The sequence below is a fragment of the Giraffa tippelskirchi genome, chromosome 7, assembly GCF_054371585.1.
Source record: "Giraffa tippelskirchi isolate mGirTip1 chromosome 7, T2T-mGirTip1v1.2.pri, whole genome shotgun sequence".
Taxonomy (NCBI): domain Eukaryota; kingdom Metazoa; phylum Chordata; class Mammalia; order Artiodactyla; family Giraffidae; genus Giraffa; species Giraffa tippelskirchi.
The window spans coordinates 67,523,860-67,551,061 of NC_137281.1; the positions used below are offsets into that span (position 1 = coordinate 67,523,860).

Sequence of the window (27,202 nt, forward strand, 5' to 3'; positions counted from 1 at the left end):
TAATAATAGTTTGTTACTGATATGTAAACAAAGTGTAGCTACAAAGGTTGGTTTTTAAAGATAAGTTTAAATTAATGAAGAGTTAATGCTGTAAGGCAGGAGAAGGGGACAACAGAAGATGAGATGTTTGGATGGCATCACCGACTCAACGGACATGAGTTTGGATGGGCTCCGGGAGTTGGTGATGGACAGGGAGGCCTGGCATGCTGCAGCTCATGGGGTCGCAAAGAGTCGAACATGACTGAGCGACTGAACTGAACTGAACTGAATGTTGTAAAATTTATGGTTGCCAGGAGAGGCAAGAAGTTTGTTGGAAAGGGTTAGTTTGGGAGTTTGGGATGAACATGTACATTCTGTTATATTTAAATGGATAGCCAACAAGGATCTGCTGTATAGCACATGGAGCCCTGCTCAGTGTTATGTGGCAGCCTGGATGGGATGGTAGTTTGCGGAGAATGGATATATGTAAATGTATGGCTGAGTCCCTTTGCTCTTCCCCTGAAACTATCCCAATACAAAAATTAATAAATAAATTAAAAAGTTTTAAAAAAGAGAATTCTTTAAAATAGAAAGAACATACACTTTGGCTCAAAGAGACTAAACTTAATTCTCTCTTACATACCAGGAAAATATTATCAATCTCACCATTTTCTAAGTTTTCATCTAAAAAATTCAGACAAGATAAATGTATTAAATAGATTAAAATACAATATAGATATGTGGCATACCTTGTGTAATCTTAATAAATTGAATTTTGTCTTCCTTTTTTATACCTAGAATAACTAGGCTTTCAATTAGCACATGCATTTCTCTTACAAAAGTACAAATAGCAGTTAAAACATTGTGTTCATCCTTCAAAGGCTGAAAATCTGGTGTTGAGAGTAGGGTAGTTAAGAAAGTGATAACTGTGCAAGTTGGAAAATAGTATCACAATGGGTTTGAGAGGAAAGACAAAAAAAGTTCAAGTCCTTCATAAAATAGGTATTGTGTTGACCTGGCTTGGATAACTTAAGAGACAGAGTTTTAGGAAACCTATTTCAATGTAGGAGTTTTATCCAGGAGACTAAAACATAGCAAACAAGGAAATGAGAATGCAGTAATGTGTTAATGATAAAACCTTTTTTTTAACTGAGTGAATAGTGCATAAGTTGCACATATATTTGTCTCCATGTTGGAGTATTTGTGTTGTATTGTGTATACAGGTTACTTGGCACAAAGTTGATAAGACACAGATTATATTTTGAATGTGTTTTCAAAAGAGCTCCAGTGTGGCAGCATGAGCAATTATGATAGACTCCACCAGAGGCTTAAAAATGCAGGACGAGCTCTCAGAACATCTTTCATGCAAAAAGGAACCATGACAAGTGCTGTCCAATTGACATTTCATTCTATTATTCTACATATGAAGACATCAAAAGTATTATCAATTCTTTTTTTTTCTTTTACCAAACTTATGTCTGTATACTTCTCAAATAAACTTGGATCTTAAAAAAAAAAAAAAAGTACTTCCAGTTGCCCAAAGAGTTGAAAACTAATTGCCTGTGTAACCATATTCAAGATAAAATGCAAACTGGGTAGTCATTAGTCTGTTGTAGTTTAGTGGCTAAGTCATGTCCAACTCTTTGCGACCCCATGGACTGTAGCCCACCAGGATCCTCTGTCCTTAGGATTACCAGGGCAAGAATACTGGAGTGAGTAGTCATTACCTTCTCTAGGAGACCTTCCAGACCCAAGGGTTGAAATTGTGTCTTCTTGCATTGGCAGGCAGATTCTTCACTACCAAGCCACCTGGGAAGCCTGGACATTAGTATTAGTAAGGTCTGTTTAATAAGGTAAATTAGAAATAATATATCTTTTTAACATCAATAGCTCACATTTGCTTGAATAACTTACACACGCTTCTCCTTCTCTATTCAATGTGTGTGTTAGTTACTCAGTCATCTCTGATTCTTTGCAACCTCATGGACTGTTGTTGCTCTGTCCTTGGGGTTGTCCAGACAGGAAAAATGGAGTGGGTTGCCATTTCCTTCTCCATCTATACTCAATACGCATAAATAAATTCCTAAATGCCCACTTTTTTAGATGAATATACTGAGAATATTTGGGAGTATTAAAAGTAAATGAGATTAGAAATTCTGTCAAAAATTGTGCTGGAATAGTAATGACACACTGACCTTTCATTCAATTTTTCAAAACGATCTTTCATCAGAGTTTTCCAAGTAATATATTAAACAAAGTTAAATTCTCTTCCAGCTTTGCTGAAGGCTAAATTTTTGGAGATTCTTTCAAAAGGACTTTTTACCCACTGTGGTTTATTGTAAGCAGGAGCCCAATTCTCCACTTATAAAGGCAAGCTCACCTCTTCTTTCTCTTCTCGTCAAATGGTCAAATCAATTCCTCCATTTTTTTTTTTAAATATAGTCTACTTTTGAGAATAACTTCGGGTAATATAAAGTCCTTGAAGTGACATATTGTGTCAGTTACAAGAAAGGCTCTGTAGCTATGTCATAATCTCTTGCAATTTGCAAAAACTCTTAGAATAGCTGTCTTGTGAACAAGCACAGGCTACGATATTGGATAATGAGCAAGATAGGTCACAGCTCTACCCCATAAAGCAGCATCTCACCAACCTCCAGACTGAAGTATGAACCCTCTTAGATCACCTAACCTGGCAAGCTGATAACATACACGTAAACAGACCAGCACAGATCAGTCACCTCTGGATCGGATCAGCAGAGCTGCCTCACTGACTTATGTAATAGTGATCCATGCAATAAGCAGCTGGTTTTAACTCATATGTTTTGGAGTAGTTTGTTATGCAGTCTTAAAATACAACTGATATTCTTAACTTCTGATGTTACCACAAACACCTTCCCAAGTCTTACCACAGAGCAGTTAAGCATTTCTGCTTTCCTTCTGCTTGGAGGCAGCTTAGTTAAAATGTACAATTAAAAAGTTTGGAAAATTTAACACACTGTTGATGTTAATGAATCTTTTGATGAACTGATTTGCTAAAACACTGATCTTATGTGATATAAATACAGTTCATCAAACCCTTAGATCTTTGTACTTATTCAATTGATGGATAATGATGATAAAACAAATTTCAATTAAATATTTATCTTTAAATCATTTTTTAATCTGTTTTGTCTTTAAAATGGATAAGCAAAGTTTTCTGTGAGTGGGTTGCATAGATGATATAAAATATCACTGCTAGTGATGCTGTCTTTTTAGTCATTCTGCCATGAGACTCTCTCCTTCAAGGGATCACCTTTTGTGTCAATCCTTGCAGGTGTAGTAAGAATAATGACAAAAAAATAGATGCTAATCAGATACCATCATCCATCTACTACGTGTGATTTCAAAACTTCACTGTATTGGCTAAAACACGTGTCTATTGAAAATCCCTTTAGTTCAGTTCAGTCGCTCAGTCATGTCCGACTCTTTGTGACCCCATGAATCGCAGCATGCCAGGCCTCCCTGTCCATCACCAACTCCCGGAATTTACCCACACCCATGTCCATCAAGTTGGTGATGCCATTCAGCCATCTCATCCTCTGTCGTCCCCTTATCCTCCTGCCCTCAATCCTTCCCAGCATCAGGGTCTTTTCCAATGAGTCAGCTCTTCGCATGAGGTGGCCAAAGTATTGGAGTTTCAGCTTCAGCATCAGTCCTTCCAATGAACACCCAGAACTGATCTCCTTTAAGATGGACTGGTTGGATCTCCTTGCAGTCCAAGGGACTCTCGAGAGTCTTCTCCAACACCACAGTTCAAAAGCATCAATTCTTCGGTGCTCAGCTTTCTTCACCATCCAACTCTCACATCCATACATAACCATTGGAAAAACCATAGCCTTGACTAGACGGGCCTTTGTTGGCAAAGTAATGTCTCTGCTTTTTAATATGTTGTCTAGGTTGGTCATAACTTTCCTTCCAAGGAATAAGCGTCTTTTAATTTCATGGCTGCAATCACCTATTTTCTGAGAAAAGAAAGATATATGAGCTAAAAGGAAATAAGAAGTCATACCACGGGCTTGAAATGTCTTAATTAAAACAAATTTCAGCCTTCATGGGATACAATGTTTCACAGTGTTCTTATGTTTTAGGTTTTGGAAGTTTTCTATTACTTTTCTAATCGGGGTAATTCCTAAAATAATCTGTGAGTGGATAACAGGAACCTTTGCTTTTGGACAATAAAACATAAAGGATAGTGAAAGTACTGAGTGGAATGGAGAGGCAGAAACACTCCACAATCTCAGTAAATTATCAGGTGAATCAATTTTAGGGAAACACATGAAGGTTGTGGAGAATACGGAAACCAGTTTACTTCCGATTATTTATAGTCATGGAATTCTTAAATGATTGGTATATCTGGGGGCACAAACCACATAGTATCATTCATAACCTATTGGTTTAGGAAAAGATTATACAGGCAGAAAAGGAGCAGACCTGAGAGATATCCTTCAGGCAGATCCATAAAATGGTCTCTACACATCCAGATGTTGAAGCTGGATTTAGAAAAAGCAGAGGAACCATAGATCAGACTTCCAACATCTGCTGGCTCACAGAAAAAGCAATAATTCCAGAAAGACATCTACTTCTGCTTCATTGACTATGCTAAAGCCTTTGACTGTGTGGATCAAAACAAACTGTGGAAAATTCTTGAAGAGATGAGAATACCAGACCATCTTACCTGCCTCCTGGGAAATCTTTATGCAGGTCAAGAAACAACAGTTAGAACTGGACATGAAGCAATGGACTGGTTCCAAAAAGGGAAAGGAGTACGTAAAGGCTATACATTGTCACCCTGCGAATTCAACTTATACCCAGAGTACATCATTCGAAATGCCCGGCTGGATGAAGCACAAGCTGGAATCAAGATTGCCGGGAGAAATATCAATAACCTCAGATATGGAGATGACACCACCCCTTATGGCAGAAAGTGAGGAGGAACTAAAGAGGCTTTTGATGAAGGTGAAAGAGGAGAGTGAAAAAGCTGGCTTAAAACTCAAAGTTCAGAAAACTGAGATCATGGCATCTGGTCCCATCACTTCATGCAAATAGATGGGAAAACGATGGAAACTGGCTGACTTTATTTTCCTGGGCTCTGAAATCAATGCTGATGGTGACTGCAGCCATGAAATTCAAAAACGCTTGCTCCTTGGAAGAAAAGTGATGGCTAAACTAGACAACATATTAAAAAACAGAGACATTACTTTGCTGACAATGGTCTGTCTAGTCAAAGCTATGAGTTTCCAGTAGTTATGTATGGATGTGAGAGTTGGACCTTAAAGAAGACTGAGTTCTAAAAAATTGATGCTTTTAAACTGTGGTGTTGGAGAAGACTCTAGAGAGTCCCTTGGACTACAAGGGGATCAAACCAGTCAATCCTAAAGGAAATCAGCCCTGAACATTCATTGGAAGGACTGACGCTTAAGATACAATACATTGGGCATCTGATGCAAAGAACTGACTCATTGGAAAAGACCCTGATGCTGGGAAAGATTGAAGGCAGGAGGAAAAGTGGATGACAGAGGATGAAATGGTTGGATGTCATCACCGGCTCGATGGACATGAGTTTGAGCAGGCTTCCAGAGTTGGTGATGGACAGGGAAGCATGGCGTGCTGCAGGCTTTGCAAAGTGTCAGGGTCACAAAGAGTCGGACATGACTGAGTGACTGAACTGAACTGTACAAACTTGGGAGCATTTCCTCCTCCCTCTCTTTATATCTTATGAAAGTCATTAATTGTTTTTGCCCAAGATGATTTTTTTTTCTTGACATCTTGTTGAGATCCCACAGAGACCAATGATTGGTTCTGGAAAATTAAAGGATATGGGCCTTGGGGATACACACACATAAAAACATAAAGCCTCTGAAATTTTCCCTCATAGCATCCTCAGAAACAAAGGAAGCAATACCTGTCAAAATGTTGGTAGACTACATTCTATTTTGGAGAGGAATGGGATGAATGATATTTCCTGATGTCTGGAAAGTTGTTTGCTTCTTTTTTCAGGGGAGTAATTTATTACTAGCCCTGTATAAGAGAAAGAGGAATGGCAAAAAGGGCAGTGGCATTAGAAATATTTTTTACAAGTCTGTATTTGGAGAGTGTTTTAAGAAATGCCAAGTTTGGAGCACTCTATGAAGTGTTTTCCCTTTATGTACTGAGGAACAATATGAGAGGAAATGGGGACACTTCAATCTGTAGAATGAAATATCTTGTAACAGCTATTAGTGTAACAGGGGATAGAGTGTGAGCCAATTGGGAAGAATGCTTGATTCTTCTCCCCTTCCATCTGCCTCCACTCTCACATTAACTCCGTCCACAGAACGTGGGAAAGACAGCAGGGAGATTCTCCTGAGAGTCACTTTGATGCTTAGAATGGTGGTGAGGCGTCCTCAGGACTGTGGAATGAGGAGCACAGACATGTGAACCACCTCTGAAGCCGACAGGAGAGCAAGAACTCTGACCTTGTGAAAAGGCCATGTATCTCTATAGCAGGTTTCTCAAGTACGATGCCATTAACAGTCAGTCAAGATATATATTTGGTCTTTGCTTATGTTGAGGATATGTGGGAGGAAGGATGTGGGGAAAGAGATGCCGTCCTGTGCCTTATACATTTAGCAGCAACTGTAGTCTGCCCTCTGGATGTCTGTAGCACCCTTTTCTATTGTGACAGTCAACAATATCCCCAGACATTGACAAATGTCCAACAGGGATCAACATCATTCCTGCTCTACAGTTAATCAGCAGCCTGGCTTTTTCATCTTTAGAACTTAAAAACAGGAAAAGGTTTTCAAAATTATGCACCACGTTGAAATCAGAAAATACAGCTCACTTATTACTGGCCATTTGAAGAGAGAAAAACCTTCCATCACAGTGATCATTTGTGTTCAAACCAGGAGTCCTTAATTCACATATCCTTTACCTCTTGAAATTATTTGAAGCATGAAGACAAAACTGGCTGTGTTGGCTTTTAGTCCAGGTTCACTTTTCTCCTGGAATAAGCAGTCAGTGCTACTAAGTCATTTTATTGTTAGTTAGGATCAGGAGAGCAAATAAATGAGCATGTTCATACCCTTTGTTGGCATCTTCTACATGTCCAGGTCTTAGAATGTATCTCTCCTGTATTCAAAAAAAAAAAGAAAAAAATTGGCAAGTTTCTGCATGCACTTTTTTAAGTAATTGGTAAAAATATTTATGTTTCTTGGATGTTTTGAGAATTAAATATGCATGGAGACTTATGTATAGGTATTCCATATTCTATCTTTGTGATCTGACTTTCTATTTTAACTAGACACTTTCTCATAGTCATTTTTCATGTTATTGAAAGTTCTTCTGAAAGCTGCATAGTTTCCTATAATATGCACATAGCATAACTTTGACTCTAATGTTTGACATTCTGTTTCTAAGCTCCTGTAATAAATAATAGTGCAATGCAGCAACAAGAATTTGTGTTAATTTAATATTTACAATTTTGATTTCTTGAATAGATTTAAAGTAGTGAGTTCATTTGTCAAATAGGTCTTAGAAGGCTTCAGGGTCATGGTTACAGAAAGTTTGCGCGCGTGCTAAGTTGCTTCAGTCATGTCTGACTCTTTGCGACCCCATAGATTGTAGCCCACCAGGCTCCTCTGTCCATGGGATTCTCCAGGCAAAGATATTGGAGTGGGTTGCCATTTCCTTCTCCATACAGAAAGTTTAGACTCAAGTAATAATTCTCTGTACAATTATTAACATTATATAGCATAGTTTAAAAACCGCTAGGCTAATTTTATAGAAAAAAATGCTAAAATAGACTATAAAATTCACTTTTCCATTTAAAAGGTAATCATAAAAATGATGCTTGTGTGTTAATAACCTTAAATAAGCATACTTCTCATCATTTCATCAAAAAAGAGAAATTTCCTATATAGTCTTAAAAAATAATTCCCAAGGATCCTAGTGTTTCCAAAACTGATTTAACAGTCTAGCAGTAAAAAGGTATTTAAATTTCAAACATTGTTAATTAAGTAATATTTGATGTCTTTCTAATGAATCAGTTCCAAGCTGTAAATTGTGTAGAACCAGTTAAAATCTTCAGACAGGTTTTCATGGATGTGAATGATTTCCTGTGATCTGTGAATTTAAATGTGAGCTCTCTGCATTTGTGAGCTACAATATCTGAACTTTTCCTAAGCTTCAAAATGTCACTGTTTTATTTCTTTGCTGAAAAAAGTTGACTATCTTATTTATTCTTGTGTCTTTTTTAGGAGATAATTGGGGATGATCTCACGGAGAATAACTGTTAATATATTTTCTGCAACCACAGTAAAGTGAGGACATGGACAAGGAAAACTGCACTGCTGTGACAGACTTCATCCTCCTTGGATTCTCAGATGCCCCTGAGCTCAGAGTCTTCCTCTTCCTGCTGTTTCTCTCCATCTATGGAGTCACACTTTTGGAAAACCTGGGCATGATTGCCCTGATTCAGATCAGCTCTCAGCTTCACACCCCCATGTACTTTTTCCTCAGCCACTTGTCCTTTGTGGATTTCTGTTACTCCACGATCATCACGTCGAAGATGCTAGCTAATATCTTAAATGATGACAAAGCCATTTCCTTCCTGGAATGCCCTGTGCAATTCTACCAAATGTTTTGCACATTTGGGGTAACTGAGGTCATTCTGCTGGCAGTGATGGCCTATGACCGCTTTGTGGCCATCTGTGACCCACTGCTCTACACGGTCACCATGTCCCGAAATCTCTGCATGGGGTTGGTGTCTTGTTGCTATCTCAATGGTACTATATGTTCTCTAATTCACTTGTGTTTAGCTCTTCAGATCCCATCCTACAGATCAAATGTGATCAACCACTTCTTTTGTGACCTCCCCCTTCTCTTGTCTCTTGCTTGCTCTGATGTGACTGTGAATCAGTCGGTGCTATACTCTGTGGCCACTTTCTATGAGATCATCACCATCATAGTTATCCTCACCTCCTAATTGTTTATTCTCATCACCATCCTGAGGATGAGCTCTGCAGAGGGAAGGTGCAAAACCTTTTCCACCTGTGCCTCCCACCTGACTGCCATCAAGAATTGTCACGGGACAATTCTTTTCATTTATTGCCGGCCCCAATCTGGCAACAGCGTGGATACTGACAAAGTGGCCATGGTGTTCTACACTGCAGTGATCCCCATGCTGAACCCCCTGATCTATAGTCTGAGGAACAAGGATGTGAAAGAAGCTCTCAGAAAGTGGGGAGCTCCAAAATATTTTCCTAGAGAATATTTTCCTAGCAGGACTCAGGGTTCCAAATTGGAGGCAGGTGAAAAGGTGATAATGATTACAGTGTTGGAAGGGCAGAACTGAAGTTGGTAGATTTAAGTGAGTCTTTCTGGCTCACTTATTTTTGTACCTTATATCTTGTCAATTTACAAGAGTAGTCTACTTCTTTACCCTTATTCAGTCTAAAATGCTTTAAATGTTTCTTGGTAATGGACTGTTAAGATACATTTAGTTTGCTGTAAAACTCTCATAAGTTTACTAAAGAACTCACATTTTATTTCACTATCCATTATGGAAACTATGATTCATTTCAAAATTGAACGGCTGTTATTTTACAGTGAAGAACACACATTTAAGTTTATGCACAAATGAGATTCCCATATGTATATATATCCTGCTTATTTATTTCTAGCTTTCTTTATTGTTTTTGCTGTCATTGCAGTGTCCAGTGTTTGGGGAATTTCATATATCATTATATCTGAATAATAGAGACATTGATAAGAATTATTTCAAAGAAATCTTAACAAAATTAAATTAAAGGTGATGTGGAAATATCTTAGAATAATCCCTGGTACATCAGTAGTTCTCTCTGTGTGCATGGGTGTGTGTGTGTGTGTATACAGGCATACCTCATTTTATTGAAATTCACAGACAGTTTTTCTATAGATTATAGGTTTGTGACAACTCTTCCTTGAGCAAGTATATATGAGCCTTTTTCAAGAGCATCTCTCACTTCATGTCTCTGAATATTTCATAATTCTTATAATATTTCAAACTTTTCAGAAAAGAAAAAAAAAAAAAACCTCTGTTAATTTAATGATTATAATTTCAGGAAGCAGCCATCGTTCTTGAGGTTGGGAGAAGTAGAGAAAAGACATTTTACCAGAGTCTCAGAACTTGGAGGAAGTACTCTGCTCATCGGTGGTAAGCCCTTGAGGAAGGGCCATGGCTGTGAGGGTGTCTGGACATCTAAGTCTGGCTTATGACTCAACAGTTTTCAGATGCTGGAGATGGGCCTAGTGGTGTTTGGTCCCTGGGGGATGCCAGACTACTGCTCTGACCTCTGAAGAGAGTAAGACGAGAAACTGGAACCAGAACTGGAGAGCAAGAAGAAAAGAAATCCCTTTCTTCTCTCCTCTCCATTTCTCTTTAATATTCTTTTCTTTCCCCCGCCATTTCCCTTGGTTTATCCCTTTAGCAAAACCTACATGGAAACCAGCTAGCAAGGGCATCTGGGGATTCAGTTTGCGAGTCCCAGCAACAGCATCACAGCTCACGAATAGAAGGGCAGCCACAGACATGTGACAAAAGGCAACAAAGGACTTGCGGCTTAGGATGCAAAAAGAGAGATTCATTTTACTTCTATCCTCAGAGTGTGTAAATCTCTCTATAACTGGACATGCAAGTGCACCTCAAGACTCTTCACTCTGCAGGTCATTGTTAGTTTCAGTTCAGTTTAGTTCAGTTGCTCAGTCATGTCCGACTCTTTGCGACCCCATGAATTGCAGCACGTCAGGCCTCCCTGTCCATCACCAACTCCCAGAGTCCACCCAAACCCATGTCCATTGAGTCGGTGATGCCATCCAGCCATCTCATCCTCTGTCGTCCCCTTCTCCTCCTGCCCTCAATCCTTCCCAGCATCAGGGTCTTTTCCAATGAGTCAGCTCTTCGCATGAGGTGGCCAAAATATTGGAGTTTCAGCTTCAACATCAGTCCTTCCAGTTAACACCCAGGGCTGATCTCTTTTAGGATGGACTGGTTGGATCTCCTTTTAGATGTACTTGATTCATCATAAGAGTTATAAACCAAATTTGACACAGGGCAGTTGTCACCCTTAAGATCTCTATGGAAATGTACTTGATTTCATGTTATATATATATATATATATATATATATATATATATATATATATATATATATAATCACACTACAGGAAGTGTATTAAATCAAATATTTGAGCAATTGCTCATACTGGATTAAAAACAGCTTTCAAAAAGAAACCCAGTATCTAGCAAGAAATAAGATTCAGAATTTTTAAAAAAGAAATAAGCATTTCAAAAAATACCATGCTTCAGAATTGGGAAAACCATTTCAGAGCTAAAATCACCCATATCCTGAAAATTTGTTCCAATCCACTAACTTGTTTAATTCCTTTAGAGTCACTTCCATGGAATATGCATTTTATACAGAACTGTCTTTCAAAATACAGTAATTGGCCTTGCTCAGGATATTTTTGGCATGTAGACCTGCATTCGATCCCTGGGCTGGGAACATCTCCTGGAGAAAGAAAAGTCTACTCACTCCAATATTCTGGCCTGGAGAATTCCATGGACTGCAAAGTCCATGGGGTCACAGAGTTGGATATGACTGAACGACTTTCACTTTCACTTTAAAATATCCATGATTATGGTAAGAGAATAAAAGAACATGCTATTGCCAAGACTCGGGAGTGCTGTCTCTGAATGTTTCTCACCATGGAGGCTTCCTCTTTATGACCATGAACATTTCCTAGTTTAGTATTATAAGATTCACCATCATTAAATGTACCCAAAGGGAACAGTTCCTTGGTTCAGTTCAGTCACTCAGTTGTGTCTGAATCTTTGCAACCCCATGGACTTCATCACTCCAGGCTTTCCTGTCCATCACCAACTCCTGGAGCTTACTCAAACTCATGTCCATTGCATCAATAATGCCATCCAACCATCTCGTCCTCTGTTGGCCCCTTCTCCTCCTGCCATCAATCTTTCCCAGCATCAAGGTCTTTTCCAATGAGATGGTTCTTCGCATCAGATTGGCCAAAGTATTGGAGTTTCAGCTTCAGCATCAGTCCTTCCAATGAACACCCAAGACTGATCTCCTTTAGGATGGACTGGTTGGATCTTCTTGCAGTCCAAGGGGCTCTCAAGAGTCTTCTCCAACACCACAGTTCAAAAGCATCAATTCTTTGGCGCTCAGCTTTCTTTATAGTCCAGCTCTCACATCCATACATGACTACTGGAAAAACAATAGCTTTGACTGGGCAGACATTTGTTGGCAAAGTAATGCCTCTGCTTTTTAATATGCTATCTAGGTTGGTCATAGCTTTTCTTCTAAGGAGCAAGCATCTTTTAATTTCATGGCTGAAATCACCATCTGCAGTGATTTTGGAGCCCCCAAAATAAAGTCTGTCACTGTTTCCATTGTTTCCCCATCTATTTGCCATGAAGTGATGGGACTGGATGCCATGATCTTAGTTTTCTGAATGTTGAGTTTTAAGCCAACTTTTTCACTCTCCTCTTTCACTGTCATCAAGAGGCTTTTTAGTTCTTCTTCGCTTTCTTCCATCAGGGTGATGTCATCTGCATATCTGAGGTTATTGATATTTCTCCTGGCAATCTTGATTTCAGCTTGTGCTTCATCCAGCCAGGCATTTCTCATGATGTACTCGGCATATAAGTTAAAGAAGCAGGGTGACGATATACACCATCTTTCAATGTAGCCAAAGGGAAAAATCTTTACAAATTCAAATATGAGGCAGCAATTTCTTTACCTTTAATTATAAGATGGCAATGATGTTTTAATAGAAAAAATACATTAAAGTAGTTTAAATAAGGTGTGAATTCAATGACATTTCTATTATCTATAATTTTTCAGAAGCAAAAATACAATAAAAAAAAGCAATTAGCCCTTTATTGTATCATGCATTTTTTTTTCTTTTGACTGAACTATGCAGCTTGTGGGATCTTAGTTTCCAAACCAGTGACTGAACCCCTGCTCTGGGCAGAAAAGCACAGTCCCATCCTCTGGACTGCCAGGGGATTCCCAACTGCAACACCCATTTTATTTACTCATTCATTTTTATTTTTAGAAAATTAAATAATCTTTATTAATATTTTAGACTTCTCTTCTCTTTTTTTACTTTTTAAAATTTTATATCATACATTTTAAATAGCATTTTCACAGCTCAATCAAGGCTTTACAATCCACAATCTGTTTCTTTCTTACACCAAAGGCCAATAGTCAGCATGCTACAGGAGAAAGACCTGAAGAGTGGAAGATAAGACTTGAGATCTAGGTTTGGCTGCAGCAGTTAATACATGAGGGCCTCCCAGGTGACTCAGTGGTAAAGACTCTGCCGGTCAAGCAAGAGAGGAGAGAGTTCCATTCCTCTCTCATGAACATCCCCTAGAAAAGGAAATGACACCCTGCTCCAGCACTCTTGCCTGGAGAAGCCCATGGCTAGAGGAGCCTGGCGGCCTACAGTCCATGGGGTGGCAAAGAGTCAGACACAACTCAGCGAGTAAACCAAAATAAACAATTAATACATGAACTTGGCCAGAAGCACATTACTCCTGATGTGAAGAGCTTCATTTACACCAAGTATTTCAACTGAAGAAAATAAAGCTAAGGACTGTGTGCCCATAAGTAGTAATGCCATTGACAGTGTAGTAACAATGTAGCTGAGAGACTGGAAGGCAGGATTTTCCCACTGTTGCTTGTGGTTAGTATAAGAGGGGCAGTTCTGCCTTACAGAGGTCAGAAACATAGTAGAAACTTGCGAAATATTTGTTGGAAGACAATTACTCCATAATCTCACTTGCATGTAAACTACAGCAGTTGGCCTCATAGCAGTAGAATGTAGAGTGATGACTGATGATTCAGGGCTGGAGGCTCAGGGCAAGGAGAGATGAGGGTCAAGAGGTACAAAGTTTCCCTCATGTAAGATGAACAAACCCTGAAGTTTCCATGTACAACATTGTGACTATACTGTACTCTTGAAACTTGCTAAGAAGGTAGAATTTGTATTCTTATTACTTTAAAAAAAATAAAGAAAAAGAAAATGGTAACATAAAGCAATGGACATGTTAGCTTGATGGTGGTGATTATTTCACAGTGTATATATATATGTGTGTGTGTGTGTGTGTGTGTGTATATCAGAATATCAAATTTATACCTTAAATATATAGAATTTGTTTGCCAATTATACCTTAGTAAATCTAAAAAAATAAAAATAAAACAGTGTATTTAAAAAAGAAAAATATTTTCTATGAAATATAGATAACTTTTGCTATGACTTGTTATTGTCTAACATTTTTGGAGTCTATGATAATGATGATTGGGCTTCCCGGGTATCTCAAATGGTAAAGAATCTGCCTGCAATGGAGGAGACCTAAGTTTGATCCCTGGGTCAGAAGATCCCCTGGAAAAGGTCATGACAACCCACTCCAGTATTTTTGCCTGGAGAATTCCATGGACAGAGGAGCCTGGCAGGCTACAGTCCATGGGGTTGCAAAGAGTTGGTTGGGGCATGGTAAGAAGGCAGTTAGACTTTTGATTTATTTTCATATAAAATGTTTCTAAATCTGCTGTTAGTTTTTCTTCATGCTTTCCAAGAAATATAAATTACATCAGAAACAACAATTATCTTTAATTGTTTGTTTTGAGCCTCTGAAGAAGAAGGAAAGGAATTCTTCCTAGGGCCTTGTGCCACAGGGAGTGGAGGAGACATAAGGGTCTCAGCCTTTCCGGTAAATCAATAAGTCCTCTGGAGGCTGGAGGAGGACTACGTTTCCACAATCCCATGTAGAGTATCTAATAGATACCTTAGGTTCAGTTATTTCTTCATGAGGGAAATCACTTGAGGGAATTTTGAGTCACTGCAAACATTACATATCAGGAACAAGAAGTGCATACTTTCTTGAAAGATATGTAGAAGGGCCTGGCTTAGCTCAACTCCTTCATAGCAGTGTCCTGGACAAGTGTTTCCTGGGAGTGTGAGGACAGAGGTGCCCTGAGACTCTTTGGTGCATGTCTCTCTGCTTCTGCCAATTCAGGGTAGAATTGTGCAAGGGAGGATAGACAGATATTTAACCAAAATTGAATTTAAAGGAATTAAAAGTAAACTTCTGGAGAAATAGAGTCAATAAGGTCACCTCTAACTAAGATTTTAAAGCATGTGAAAAACAAGTGCTGACTCATAAGACCACAAACAAAAGCAATGGGAAGAAATTGTAAAGATAAAGATTTTAGATACCATACTTCCCAGGTTTGATGGTAATACATATTGTTTATATAATAGTATTTGGGAGATAAAGAATTAGAAATTTAATTGCACATAAGTTAGACAGTAGAACATAAAAACCTATCAGAATGGAGTAAAGGATGGTCAGTGGTTTATTCACTTCCCCTCACCTCCCAAGGGACAGTAAACAATATCTAGAGACATTTTTGGTTGTCACAATGGAGGGACCAAGGGTGAAGTTACTATCGTTCAGTGGATAGAGGCCAGAGAAGCTGCTCTACGTGGTACCATGCACATAAAAAGAATAATCCAGCCCAAAATATCAATAGTGCCATGGTTGAAAAACTCTGAAAAAGATCACTAATAAAGAGTTGTATAATAGTGAGAATTGACTTGGAAAGATTGCCTTCTGACTGATCCTGAAATATCCTTAGATATCTGAACACATAAAACCATCAAAGGTTCTTTCTGTTATATGGGATCTCGAGCCTTTAGTGCTGATATACCTAAAACTATCTAATTCTATGCAGAAGGAAATGGCAACCCATTCCAATATTCGTGTCTGAAAAATCCCATGCACAGAGGAGCCTGGCAAGCTACAGTCCGTGGGGTCTCAAAAGTTGGAAATGACACAAGTAACTCAGCACATCTGGTTCTAGGCCTGTAGAAAGAACAACGACCTTATCAAAAATGTTAGTCTGAGAAAGAAATCTCCATTATAAAGAAATATGATTAACAGAATTCCTGATATGCATGACTTAACAGTACTAAAACAAGGACAGCTACAAGTGAACTGGGATGTGTTGATCATAACTTTCAGAATTATTTGCACTGTTAATATCCAACACAATTTCTGATTGCTGTCAGACATTCATTAAAACCTTCTGCACAGGAAAGGAAACAAACAGAATGACTAAAGAACTCATACAACTCAATAGCAAAAACAAACACAACAGCAACAACAAAAATAAAAACTAATAGCCTAGTTAAAAAGTTACCTAAACACAAGGTTTAGATTTGTTTCTGATATGCAAATGGCCAGTAAGTATATTAAAAGGAGAAAAACATATTCAGTGTCACTAATCATCAGGAAGAGGAACATCAAAACCACAATGAGATCAAATCATACTTGTCAGGATGACAACCATCAAAAACCAAAGCCAAAACTAAGTGTCAGTAAGCATATGGAAAATTGGAACCCTTTTTTTAAATTTTTTTATTTTTTTATTCTTTAAAATTAGTTTATTTTCTATTTTTTAACTTTACACTCTGTATGCGAGACATCAAAAGAGACACAGATAAATAGAACAGTATTATGGACTCTATGGGAGAGGGAGAGGGCGGGATGATATGGGAGAATGGCATGGAAGCAGGTAAACTATCATATGTGAAACGAATCACCAGTCCAGGTTCAATGCATGATACAGGGTGCTCGGGGCTGGAACCCTTTTATACTGTTAGTAGGTATGTAAAATCATACAGATGCTGTGAAAATAGTATGGTAGCTTTTTACAATATAAAAATTAAATACATGATCCAGTAATCCTGCTTCTGAATATTTATCCAAAAGAATTAAAATCATGATTCCAAAGAGATATTAGCATTCTTGTGTTCATTACAGAACTATTCACAATAGCCAGGAAGTGGAAATAACCTAAATAGACCAAAAAGTGAATAAAGAAAATGTGGCATGTAGATAAAATGGCATACAATTCACCCTTTTAAAAAGATGGAAATTTTGCAATGTTACCACAAGGATGACAGTATGCTTAGTGAAATATATCAGTCACAGAAAGACAAATACTGTATGACTCCACTTATATGTTCATGGAGTCAAAAAGTGAAGTGATAGATGTCAGAGGCAAGAGTAGGTGGCAATGGGAAGTTACCAATCAAAGGGCATAAAATTTCAGTTAAGCTAGATGAATGAGTTCTAAAGATGCACTGTACAAAAATCACATCTGTGGTCAACAAAACTGTATTTTACCCCTAAAATATCTTAATCAGGTAGGCCTTGTGTGAAATGTTCTTACCAAAATAAAATAAAAATAAAAAAGAAATATTAGTACAATATGGTCACTAAAATCTAAATTTTACTTGGATTCCATCAGCTTTTTCCCTTTAATTCTCTCTTTATTTTCTTGGACCCAATACAGGTCCACACTGTATTGTCATCATGTCTCCCAAATGTCTGACCTGTGACAGGCTTTGACTCTTCTTTTTTTTGGCTTCAATAATTTAAAGGAGTGCTGATGAGGTATCCTGTACAATGCTTGCAAATATAGTTTTGCCTAATAATTTTCTTATTTTAAGACTGGAGTAGAGGTTTTGGGGAAAGAATATGACAGAGATGAAGTTTCTCATCACATCATATCAAGGAATAAATGATGCCCACATTGCACCACTGGAGATGCTCACCTTTATCCATTACTTCAGGTAATGTTGGTTATATTTACTAAACTTGAATGTGAGATTCGAAATGCAGTTGAGTTAATAATTATATCTAGCATGTTCATGTTTCTTATTTACATTCTATAGTTCATGCTTTCTTCAATGAATATGTGTTATTTCAATAATTCAATAAACAAAAGTAATTAATGAAATGGATGTGGTGGTGCAATTGAACAGAACAGTTATTTTATAGGGATCAGGTCATTTTCCAAACTTAGTATTTAATTTTGTAAATATCTCTGTTTTAACTCTCAGTGAATCATGGTGATCTAAAAGGTGGCTCTTCATACTTCTCCCATATGTTAGACTAAAAGTATGGAGAAACAGGATTATGCCTGCTATATTGTATGATTCAGTTAATATTTGACAATGATGACTTCTATAGTTACATAATTTTGATAACTGTAAAAACAATCAGAGTGATGAAGCACCTGAGAGAAGTGACTTTAACCTACAAATGTTCATGTGAAATGCCCCTAACACTGCTCCAATTTTTCTAGAACATAAGAAAGAATTACATCAGAGAATTGTGATTAATTTTAATTATTTCAAGGGTTTAAGAGAATGAAGCAACAGACAGTCTCTAGGGTTTATGCCCCATAGTTTTTGACTCTAAATATAAGACTATATCCATCAGTCCCAACCAAGAGAGATCCTGCTTTCTCCCATCAGCTTGTGTGTACAACAGACAGATTGTGGGAAGCTGCCGTGTAACTCAGGAGCTCAGCCTGACACTCTGTGACGACCTAGGAGGTGCCATGGTAGGGAGCGGGGGGAGGGGATCAAGAGGGAGAGGATATATTATACAGGCTCTGCAATTAAAAATAAACTTTGAAAAGATTCTAAAGAAAAATTTATATTACTCTCCATGTAGTGTATGTAGAAAAAAAAGTGTGTGGGGAAATCTACCATTTAGACATAGAGAGTCCTTGAGTAATAGTGAGTTATTGCAAAAGCTACCAATCTGAACCGTAAAGGAAGAGGACATGCACTCAGCCCCCAGAGCTTTGTATTAGAGCTGGATCAGCTGAGCCCCTGAATTATAGCCCCATAAACAACAGGGCAAAGTAATGTCTCTGCTTTTTAATATGCTGTCGAGGTTGGTCATAGCTTTTCTTCCAGGGAGCAAGCGTCTTTTAATTTCATGGCTGTAGTCATCATCTGCAGTGATTTTGGAGCCCAAGAAAATAAAGTCTGTCACTGTTTCCATTGTTTCCCACCTATTTGCCATGAAGTGATGGGACCGAATGTCATAATCTCAGTTTTCTGAATATTGAATTTTAAGCTAAATTTTTCACTCTCCTCTTTCACTTTCATCAAGAGGCTGTTTAGAAAAACAAAAGCAATTGTTTTCTCCAGCAGTCATGTATGGATATAAGAGTTGGACCATAAAGAAGACTGAGCACCAAAGAATTGATGTTTTTGAACTGTGTTGCTGGAGAAGACTCTTGAGAATCCTTTGGACTGCAAGGAGATCCAACCAGTCCATCCTAAAGGAAATCAATCCTGAATATTCATTGGAAAGACTGATGCTGAAGCTGAAGCTCCAATGCTTTGGCCACCTGATGCGAAGAACTGACTCACTAGAAAAAATCCTGATGCTGGGAAAGATTTAAGGCAGGAGGAGAAGGGGATGACAGGGGATGAGGTGGTTGCATGGCATCACTGACTCAATGGACATGAGTTTGAGCAAGCTCCCGGAGTTGGTGATGGACAGGGAAGCCTGGCGTGCTGCAGTCCATGGGGTCGCAAAGAGTCAGACACGATTGAGTGACTGAACTGAACTGACTGAAACAATAGGGCTTCCCAGGTGAAGCAGTGGTGAGGAATCTGCCTGCAATGCAGGAGATGCAAGAGACTGGGTTTGATCCCTGGGTCAGGATGGACCTCTGGAGTAGGAGATGCAATCAGCTCCAGTATTCTATCCTGGAATAAATTCCATGAACAAAGGAGCCCTGCAGTGCATGGGGGTCACAACAGAGTCAGACACAACTGACTGACTGAGCACAGCAAATGCCTGGAATGGAGGGTTAGAAGAGCTCTGAGCATTTGGAGAAGGTGCTTTGTCTTGCTTCTACAAATTTTTTAAGGAGTAGTCAAGGTGTAAAAAAAAAAGACAATTATTTAAATAAAAAAAATTAGCATAGGTTAAACAAACACCCGTGAAGAAAGAGTAAAAGGCTCCATTTTTATAACCTGAATGGTTATAAAGCAGACCTAAGAGCAAAACTTATAAGAAAAGAGAGAAGAAAAAATATGCAGGTAATATTAGCTGTCTTATTTCTCAGATTCAAAAAAAAAATGGAAAGAAAACTCACCAGTAATTTAAAAATAACATTCAGGTCACAAGAACCATTACATGGAATATAATATTAGTTTAAAACTAATTTTGTAGTGGCTTAGACAAATCAGCTATAGTTAAAATATCTGGCTTTGTGATAGATTGTCTTCTGAGTTTGTCTTCAACACTCAAATTTATGAATTTAGGAAGAGATAGGGGTCTTAAGTATTTCAGTTTTGCATATGATCTGACATCTTCATGCTGAGTCATCTGAAATCTGTTTCTTGAGCTATGGGAGTAGAGAAAACCTTACCAGAAATGGCAGAGAAAGTTCCTGGTATGGTAGAATCTTAGAGGTATTGTCACTAATTAGGAGAAACATAATTCTTTGCTATTATCATTTTCTCATGAAATGTCTTCACAGTGTAGTCCTACCTCAAGTGTTTGATTTTTGTCCTTTACAGGGACATACTAAATATCTTATACTTATGGACATTTCTAAATTATAAACTTTAGTAGAGTAACTTGTTCTTCCTGGGAGAGAAAACTTTCTTAAATTCTTTCTCATCTCATCTTTGCTGCTTTCTGGTAAGGCTTTGTCTTATGTACACTTTCACGGACACTTTTCCAGAGATTTAAAATCTCTAGTGTGTCATTAATCGGAAGTGTGTCTTAGTCACTCAGTTGTGTCCGACTCTGTGTGACTCCATGGACTGTAGATAGCCAGGCTCCTCTGTCCTTGGAAATTTTCCAGGCAAGAATACTGGAGTGGGTTGCCAATTCCTTCTCCAGGGGATCTGCCCACCCCAGAAATCAAATCCAGGTCTCCTGCATTGCAGGTAGAGTCTACCATCTGAGCTACTGCAATTGGTGTTTAATTGGAAGTATGATCATAAATAAAGTGAATATCTTAGTTTTGACATCTTGAACATAGATCAGAGCCTATTGTAGAGGAGTGCAAAATTTGTGGGAGTCAAATCAGGATTCCAGATGCTGATGTGTATATTGGTCCTTATTTGCATTTTTTAAATTAGTTTATTTTCTATTTTTTAACTTTACAATATTGTATTTGTTTTGCCATACATTGACATGAATCCACCATGGGTTTACATGTTTTCCCCTTCCAGAACCCCCCTTCCACATCCCTCCCCATCCCATCCCTCCGGGTCATCTCGGTGCACCAGCCCCGAGCACCCTGTATCATGCATTGAACCTGGAATGGTGATTCGTTTCACATATGATAATTTACATGCTTCCATGCCATTCTCCCATATCATCCCTCCCTTGCCCTCTCCCATAGAGTCCATAATACTGTTCTATTTATCTGTGTCTCTTTTGATGTCTCGCATACAGGGTTATCTTTACCAATTGACTAAATACCATATATATGTGTTAGTATACTGTATTGGTGTTTTTCTTTCTGGCTTACTTCACTCTGTATAATAGGCTCCACTTTCATACACCTCATTAGAACTGATTCGAATGTATTCTTTTTAATGGCTGAGTAATATTCCATTGTGTATATGTACCACTGCTTCCTTATCCATGCGTCTGCTGATGGACATCTAGGCTGCTTCCATGTCCTGGCTATTATAAACAGTGCTGTGATGAACATTGGGGTACACGTGTCTCTTTCAAGTCTGGTTTCCTCAGGGTGTATGCCCAGCAGTGGGATTGCTGGGTCATATGGCAGTTCTATTCCCAGTTTTTTGAGGAATCTCCACACTGTTCTCCATAGTGGCTGTACTAGTTTGCATTCCCACCAACAGTGTAAGAGGGTTCCCTTTCCTCTACACCCTCCCCAGCATTTATTGCTTGCAGTCTTTTGGATAGCAGCCATTCTGACGGGCGTGAAATAGTACCTCATTGTGGTTTTGATTTGCATTTCTCTGATAATGAGTGATGTTGAGCATCTTTTCATGTGTCTGTTAGCCATCTGTATGTCTTCTTTGGAGAAGTGCCTGTTTAGTTCTTTGGCCCATTTTTTGATTGGGTCATTTATTTTTCTGGAATTGAGCTGCAGGAGTTGCTTGTGTATTTTTGAGATTAATTGTTTGTCTGTTGCTTCATTTGCTATTATTTTCTCCCATTCTGAAGGCTGTCTTTTCACCTTGCTTATAGTTTCCTTTGTCGTGCAATAGCTTTTAATTTTAATTAGGTCCCGTTTGTTTATTTTTGCTTTTATTTCCAATATTCTGGGAGGTGGGTCATGGAGGATCCTGCTGTGATTTATGTCGGAGAGTGTTTTGCCTATGTTTTCCTCTAGGAGTTTTATAGTTTCTGGTCTTACGTTTAGATCTTTAATCCATTTTGAGTTTATTTTTGTGTATGGTGTTAGAAAGTGTTCTAGTTTCATTCTTTTACAAGTGGTTGACCAGTTTTCCTAACACCACTTGTGAAAGAGATTGTCTTTTCTCCATTGTATATTCTTGCCTCCTTTGTCAAAGATAAGGTGTCCATAGGTGAGTGGATTTATCTCTGGGCTTTCTATTTTGTTCCATTGATCTACATTTCTGTCCTTGTGCCAGTACCATACTGTCTTGATGACTGTGGCTTTGTAGTAGAGCCTGAAGTCAGGCAGGTCGATTCCTCCAGTTCCATTCTTCTGTCTCAAGATTGCTTTGGCTATTCGAGGTTTTTTGTATTTCCATACAAATTGTGAAATTATTTGTTCTAGTTCTCTGAAGAATACCGTTAGAAGCTTGATAGGGATTGCATTGAATCTATAGATTGCTTTGGATAGTATACTCATTTTCACTATATTGATTCTTCCAATCCATGAACACGGTATATTTCTCCATCTATTTTTGTCCTCTTTGATTTCTTTCACCAGTGTTTTATAGTTTTCTATATATAGGTCTTTTGTTTCTTTAGGTAGATATATTCCTAAGTATTTTATTCTTTTTGTTGCGATGGTGAATGGAATTGTTTCCTTAATTTCTCTTTCTGTTTTCTCGTTGTTAGTGTATAGGAATGCAAGGGATTTCTGTGTGTTAATTTTATATCCTGCAACTTTACTGTATTCTTTTATTAGCTCTAGTAATTTCCTGGTGGAGTCTTAAGGGTTTTCTATGTAGAGGATCATGACATCTGCAAACAGTGAGAGTTTTACTTCTTCTTTTCCAATCTGAATTCCTTTTATTTCTTTTTCTGCTCTGATTGCTGTGGCCAAAACTTCCAAAACTATGTTGAATAGTAGTAGTGAGAGTTGGCACTCTTGTCTTGTTCCTGATTTTAGGGGAAATGCTTTCAGTTTTTCACTATTTAGGATAATGTTTGCCATGGTTTTGTCATATATAGCTTTTATTTTGTTGAGGTATGTTCATTCTATTCCTGCTTTTTGGAGGGTTTTTATCATAAATGGATGTTGAATTTTGTCAAAGGCTTTCTCTGCATCTATTGAAATAATCATATGGTTTTTCTTTTTCAATTTGTTTATGTGGTGTATTACATTGATTGATTTGTAGATGTTGAAGAATCCTTGCATCCCTGGGATAAAGCCCACTTGGTCATGATGTATGATTTTTTTAAATATGTTGTTGGATTCTGTTTGCTAGGATTTTGTTAAGGATTTTTGCATCTATATCATCCTTGATATTGGCCTGTAGTTTTCTTTTTTTGTAGCATCTTTGTCAGGTTTTGGTATTAGGGTGATGGTGGCCTCATAGAATGAGTTTGGATGTTTACCTTTCTCTGCAATTTTCTGGAAGAGTTTGAGTAGGATAGGTGTTAGCTCTTCTCTAAATTTTTGGTAGAATTCACCTGTGAAGCCACCTGGTCCTGGGCTTTTGCTTGCTGGAAGATTTCTGATTACAGTTTCATTTTCCATGCTTGTGATGGGTCTGTTGAGATTTTCTATTTCTTCCTGGTTCAGTTTTGGGAAGTCGTACTTTCCTAAGAATTTATCCATTCTTCCAAGTTGTCCATTTTATTTGCATATAGTTGCTGATAATAGTCTCTTATTATCCTTTGTATTTCTGTGTTGTCTGTTTTGATCTCTCCATTTTTATTTCTAATTTTGTTGATTTGATTCTTCTCCCTTTGTTTCTTGATGAGTCTAGCTAATGGCTTGTCAATTTTATTTATCTTCTCAAAGAACCAGCTCTTGGCTTTGCTGATTTTTTCTATGGTCTCTTTTGTTTCTTTTGCATTTATTTCTGCCCTAATTTTTAAGATTTCTTTCCTTCTACTAACCCTGGGGTTCTTCATTTTCGTTCATTTCTATGCATATTTTGATTTCTTTTTTGATTTCTTCTGTGATTTGTTTGTCATTCAGCAGTGTGTTGTTCAGCCTCCATATGTTGGAGTTTTTAATTGTTTTTCTCCTGTAATTGACATCTAATCTTACTGCATTGTGGTCAGAAAAGATGCTTGAAATGATTTCAATTTTTTTGAATTTACCAACACTAGATTTATGGCCCAGGATGTGATCTATTCTGGAGAAGATTCCGTGTGTGCTTGAGAAAAAGGTGAAATTCATTGTTTTGGGGTGAAATGTCCTATAGATATCAATTAGGTCTAACTGGTCTATTGTATCATTTAAAGTTTGTGTTTCCAAGTTAATTTTCTGTTCAGTTGATCTGTCCATAGGTGTGAGTGGGGTATTAAAGTCTCTCACTACTATTGTGTTATTGTTAATTTCCCCTTTCATATTTGTAAGCATTTGCCTTACATATTGCGGTGCTCCTATGTTGGGTTCATGTATATTTATAATTGTTATATCTTCTTCTTGGATTGATCCTCTGATCATTATGAAGTGTTCATCTTTGTCTCTTTTCACCGCCTTTGTTTTAAAGTCTATTTTATCTGATATGAGTATTGCGACTCCTGCTTTCTTTCGGTTTCTATTTGCATGAAATATCTTTTTCCAGCCCTTCACTTTCAGTCTGTATGTGTCCCTTGTTTTGAGGTGGGTCTCTTGTAGACAACATATGTAGGGGTCTTGTTTTTGTATCCATTCAGCCAATCTTTGTCTTTTGGTTGGGGCATTCAATCCATTTACATTTAAGGTAATTATTGATAAGTATGATCCAGTTGCCATTTACTCTATTGTTTTGGGCTCGAGATTATACACCCTTTCTTTGTTTCCTGTCTAGAGAAGATCCTTTAGCATTTGTTGGAGAGCTGATTTGGTGGTGCTGAATTCTCTGAGCTTTTGCTTGTCTGTAAAGCTTTTGATTTCTCCTTCGTATTTGAATGAGATTCTTGCAGGATACAGTAATCTGGGCTGTAGATTATTTTCTTTCATCACTTTAAGTATTTCCCACCATTCCGTTCTGGCCTGAAGAGTTTCTATTGAAAGATCAGCTGTTATCCTTATGGGAATCCCCTTGTATGTTATTTGTTTTTTTCCCATGCTGCTTTTAATATTTGTTCTTTGTGTTTGATCTTTGCTAATTTGATTATTATGTGTCTTGGGGTGTCTTCGTCTTGGGTTTATCCTGTTTGGGACTCTCTGGGTTTCTTGGACTTGAGTGATTATTTCCTTCCCCACTTTAGGGAAGTTTTCAACTATTATCTCCTCAAGTATTTTCTCATGGTCTTTCTTTTTGTCTTCTTCTTCTGGGACTCCTATGATTCATATGTTGGTGCGTTTAACATTGTCCCAGAGGTCTTTGAGGTTGTCCTCATTTCTTTTAATTCTTTTTTTCTTTTTTCCGCTCTGTTTCACTTATTTCTATCATTCTACCTTCTATCTCACTTATCCTATCTTCTGCCTCCGTTATTCTACTGTTGGTTCCCTCCAGAGTGTTTTTGATCTCACTTATTGCATTATTCATTATATAATTACTCTTTTTTATTTCTTCTAAGTCCTTGTTAAACCTTTCTTGCATCTTCTCGATCTTTGTCTCTGGGTTATTTATCTGTAACTCCAATTTATTTTCCAGATTTTGGATCATTTTCACTATCATTATTCAGAATTCTTTATTAGGTAGATTCCCTATCTCTTCCTCTTTTGTTTGATTTGAAGGGCATTTATCCTGTTCCTTTACCTGCTGGGTATTTCTCTGCCTTTTCATCTTGTTTATGTTGCTGTGTTTGGGGTGATCTTTCTGTTTTCTGGCAGTTTGTGGTTCCTCTTTATTGTGGAGGTTCCTCACTGTGTGTGGGGTTAGACGTGTGGCTTGTCAAGGTTTCCTGGTTGGGGAAGCTTGTGTCGGTGTTCTGGTGGGTGGAGTTTGATTTCTTCTCTCTGGAATGCAATGAAGTGCCCAGTAATGAGTTTTGAGATGTCAGTGAGTTTGGTGTGACTTTGAGCAGCCTGTATGTTGAAGTTCAGGGTTATGTTCTTGTGTTGCTGGAGATTTTGCATGGTATATCTTACTCTGGGACTTGTTGGCCCTTGGTTGGTGTTTGGTTTCAGTGTAGGTATAGAGGCTTTTGATGAGCTCCTCTCCTTTAATGCTTCCTGGATTCAGGGGTTCTCTGGTGTTCTCAAGATTTGGACTTAAGTCTCCTGTCTCTGGTTTTCAATCTTATTCTTACAGTACCCTCAAGACTTCTCCATCTATACAGCACCGATGATAAAACATCTAGGTTAATGATGAAAGGTTTCTCCGCAGTGAGGGACACCTGGAGAGGTTCACACAATTACATGGAGAAGAGAAGAGGGAGGAGGGAGATAGAGGTGGCCAGGAGGAGAAGAGGGGAATCAAAGGGGGAGAGAGCAAGCTAGCCAGTAATCACTTCCCTATGTGCTCTCCACCGTCTGGATCTCTCAGAGATGTTCACGGAGTTACGCAGGGAAGAAAAGAGGGAGGAAGGAGACAGAGGTGGCCTGGAGGAGAAAAGGGGGACTCAAAAGAGGAGAGACAGATCCAGACAGTAATCACTTCTCTAAATGTTCTCCACAGCCCGGAACACACAAAGAGATTCACAGAGTTGGGTAGAGAAGAAAAGGGGGAGTGGGGAGATGGAGGCGACTTGGTGGAGAAAAAGGAGAACTAAAAGGGGGAGAGAGCAATCAAGCCAGTGATCCCGTTTCCAAGTAAAAATGAGTGCTGAAGATTGGGTTCTTGAAGATACACAGTTGATAACAAATACTAAAAAGCAAAGATTAAAAATCTAGAGTAGGTGTTAGATTCTCAAAAATACCATATTTAAAAAGGAGAAAGAAAAGAAGAAAAAAAAGAAAAAAGAAAAAAAAAAACGCAAACCGGCCCATCCCCAGCAGGAGACAGGAAGGGGAGGACAGCAAGAT

The 27,202-nt window shown here is 38.1% G+C and overlaps 1 protein-coding gene across 1 annotated transcript; it reads left to right on the plus strand.

The window, feature by feature from the left end:
* Nucleotides 1–8,326: 8,326 nt before the first annotated feature.
* On the plus strand, nt 8,327–9,352 carry LOC145513793 (olfactory receptor 5L1-like). The gene is given in 1 exon segment (XM_081510752.1): nt 8,327–9,352. A coding segment is annotated over 1 exon segment (1,026 nt).
* Nucleotides 9,353–27,202: the final 17,850 nt, after the last annotated feature.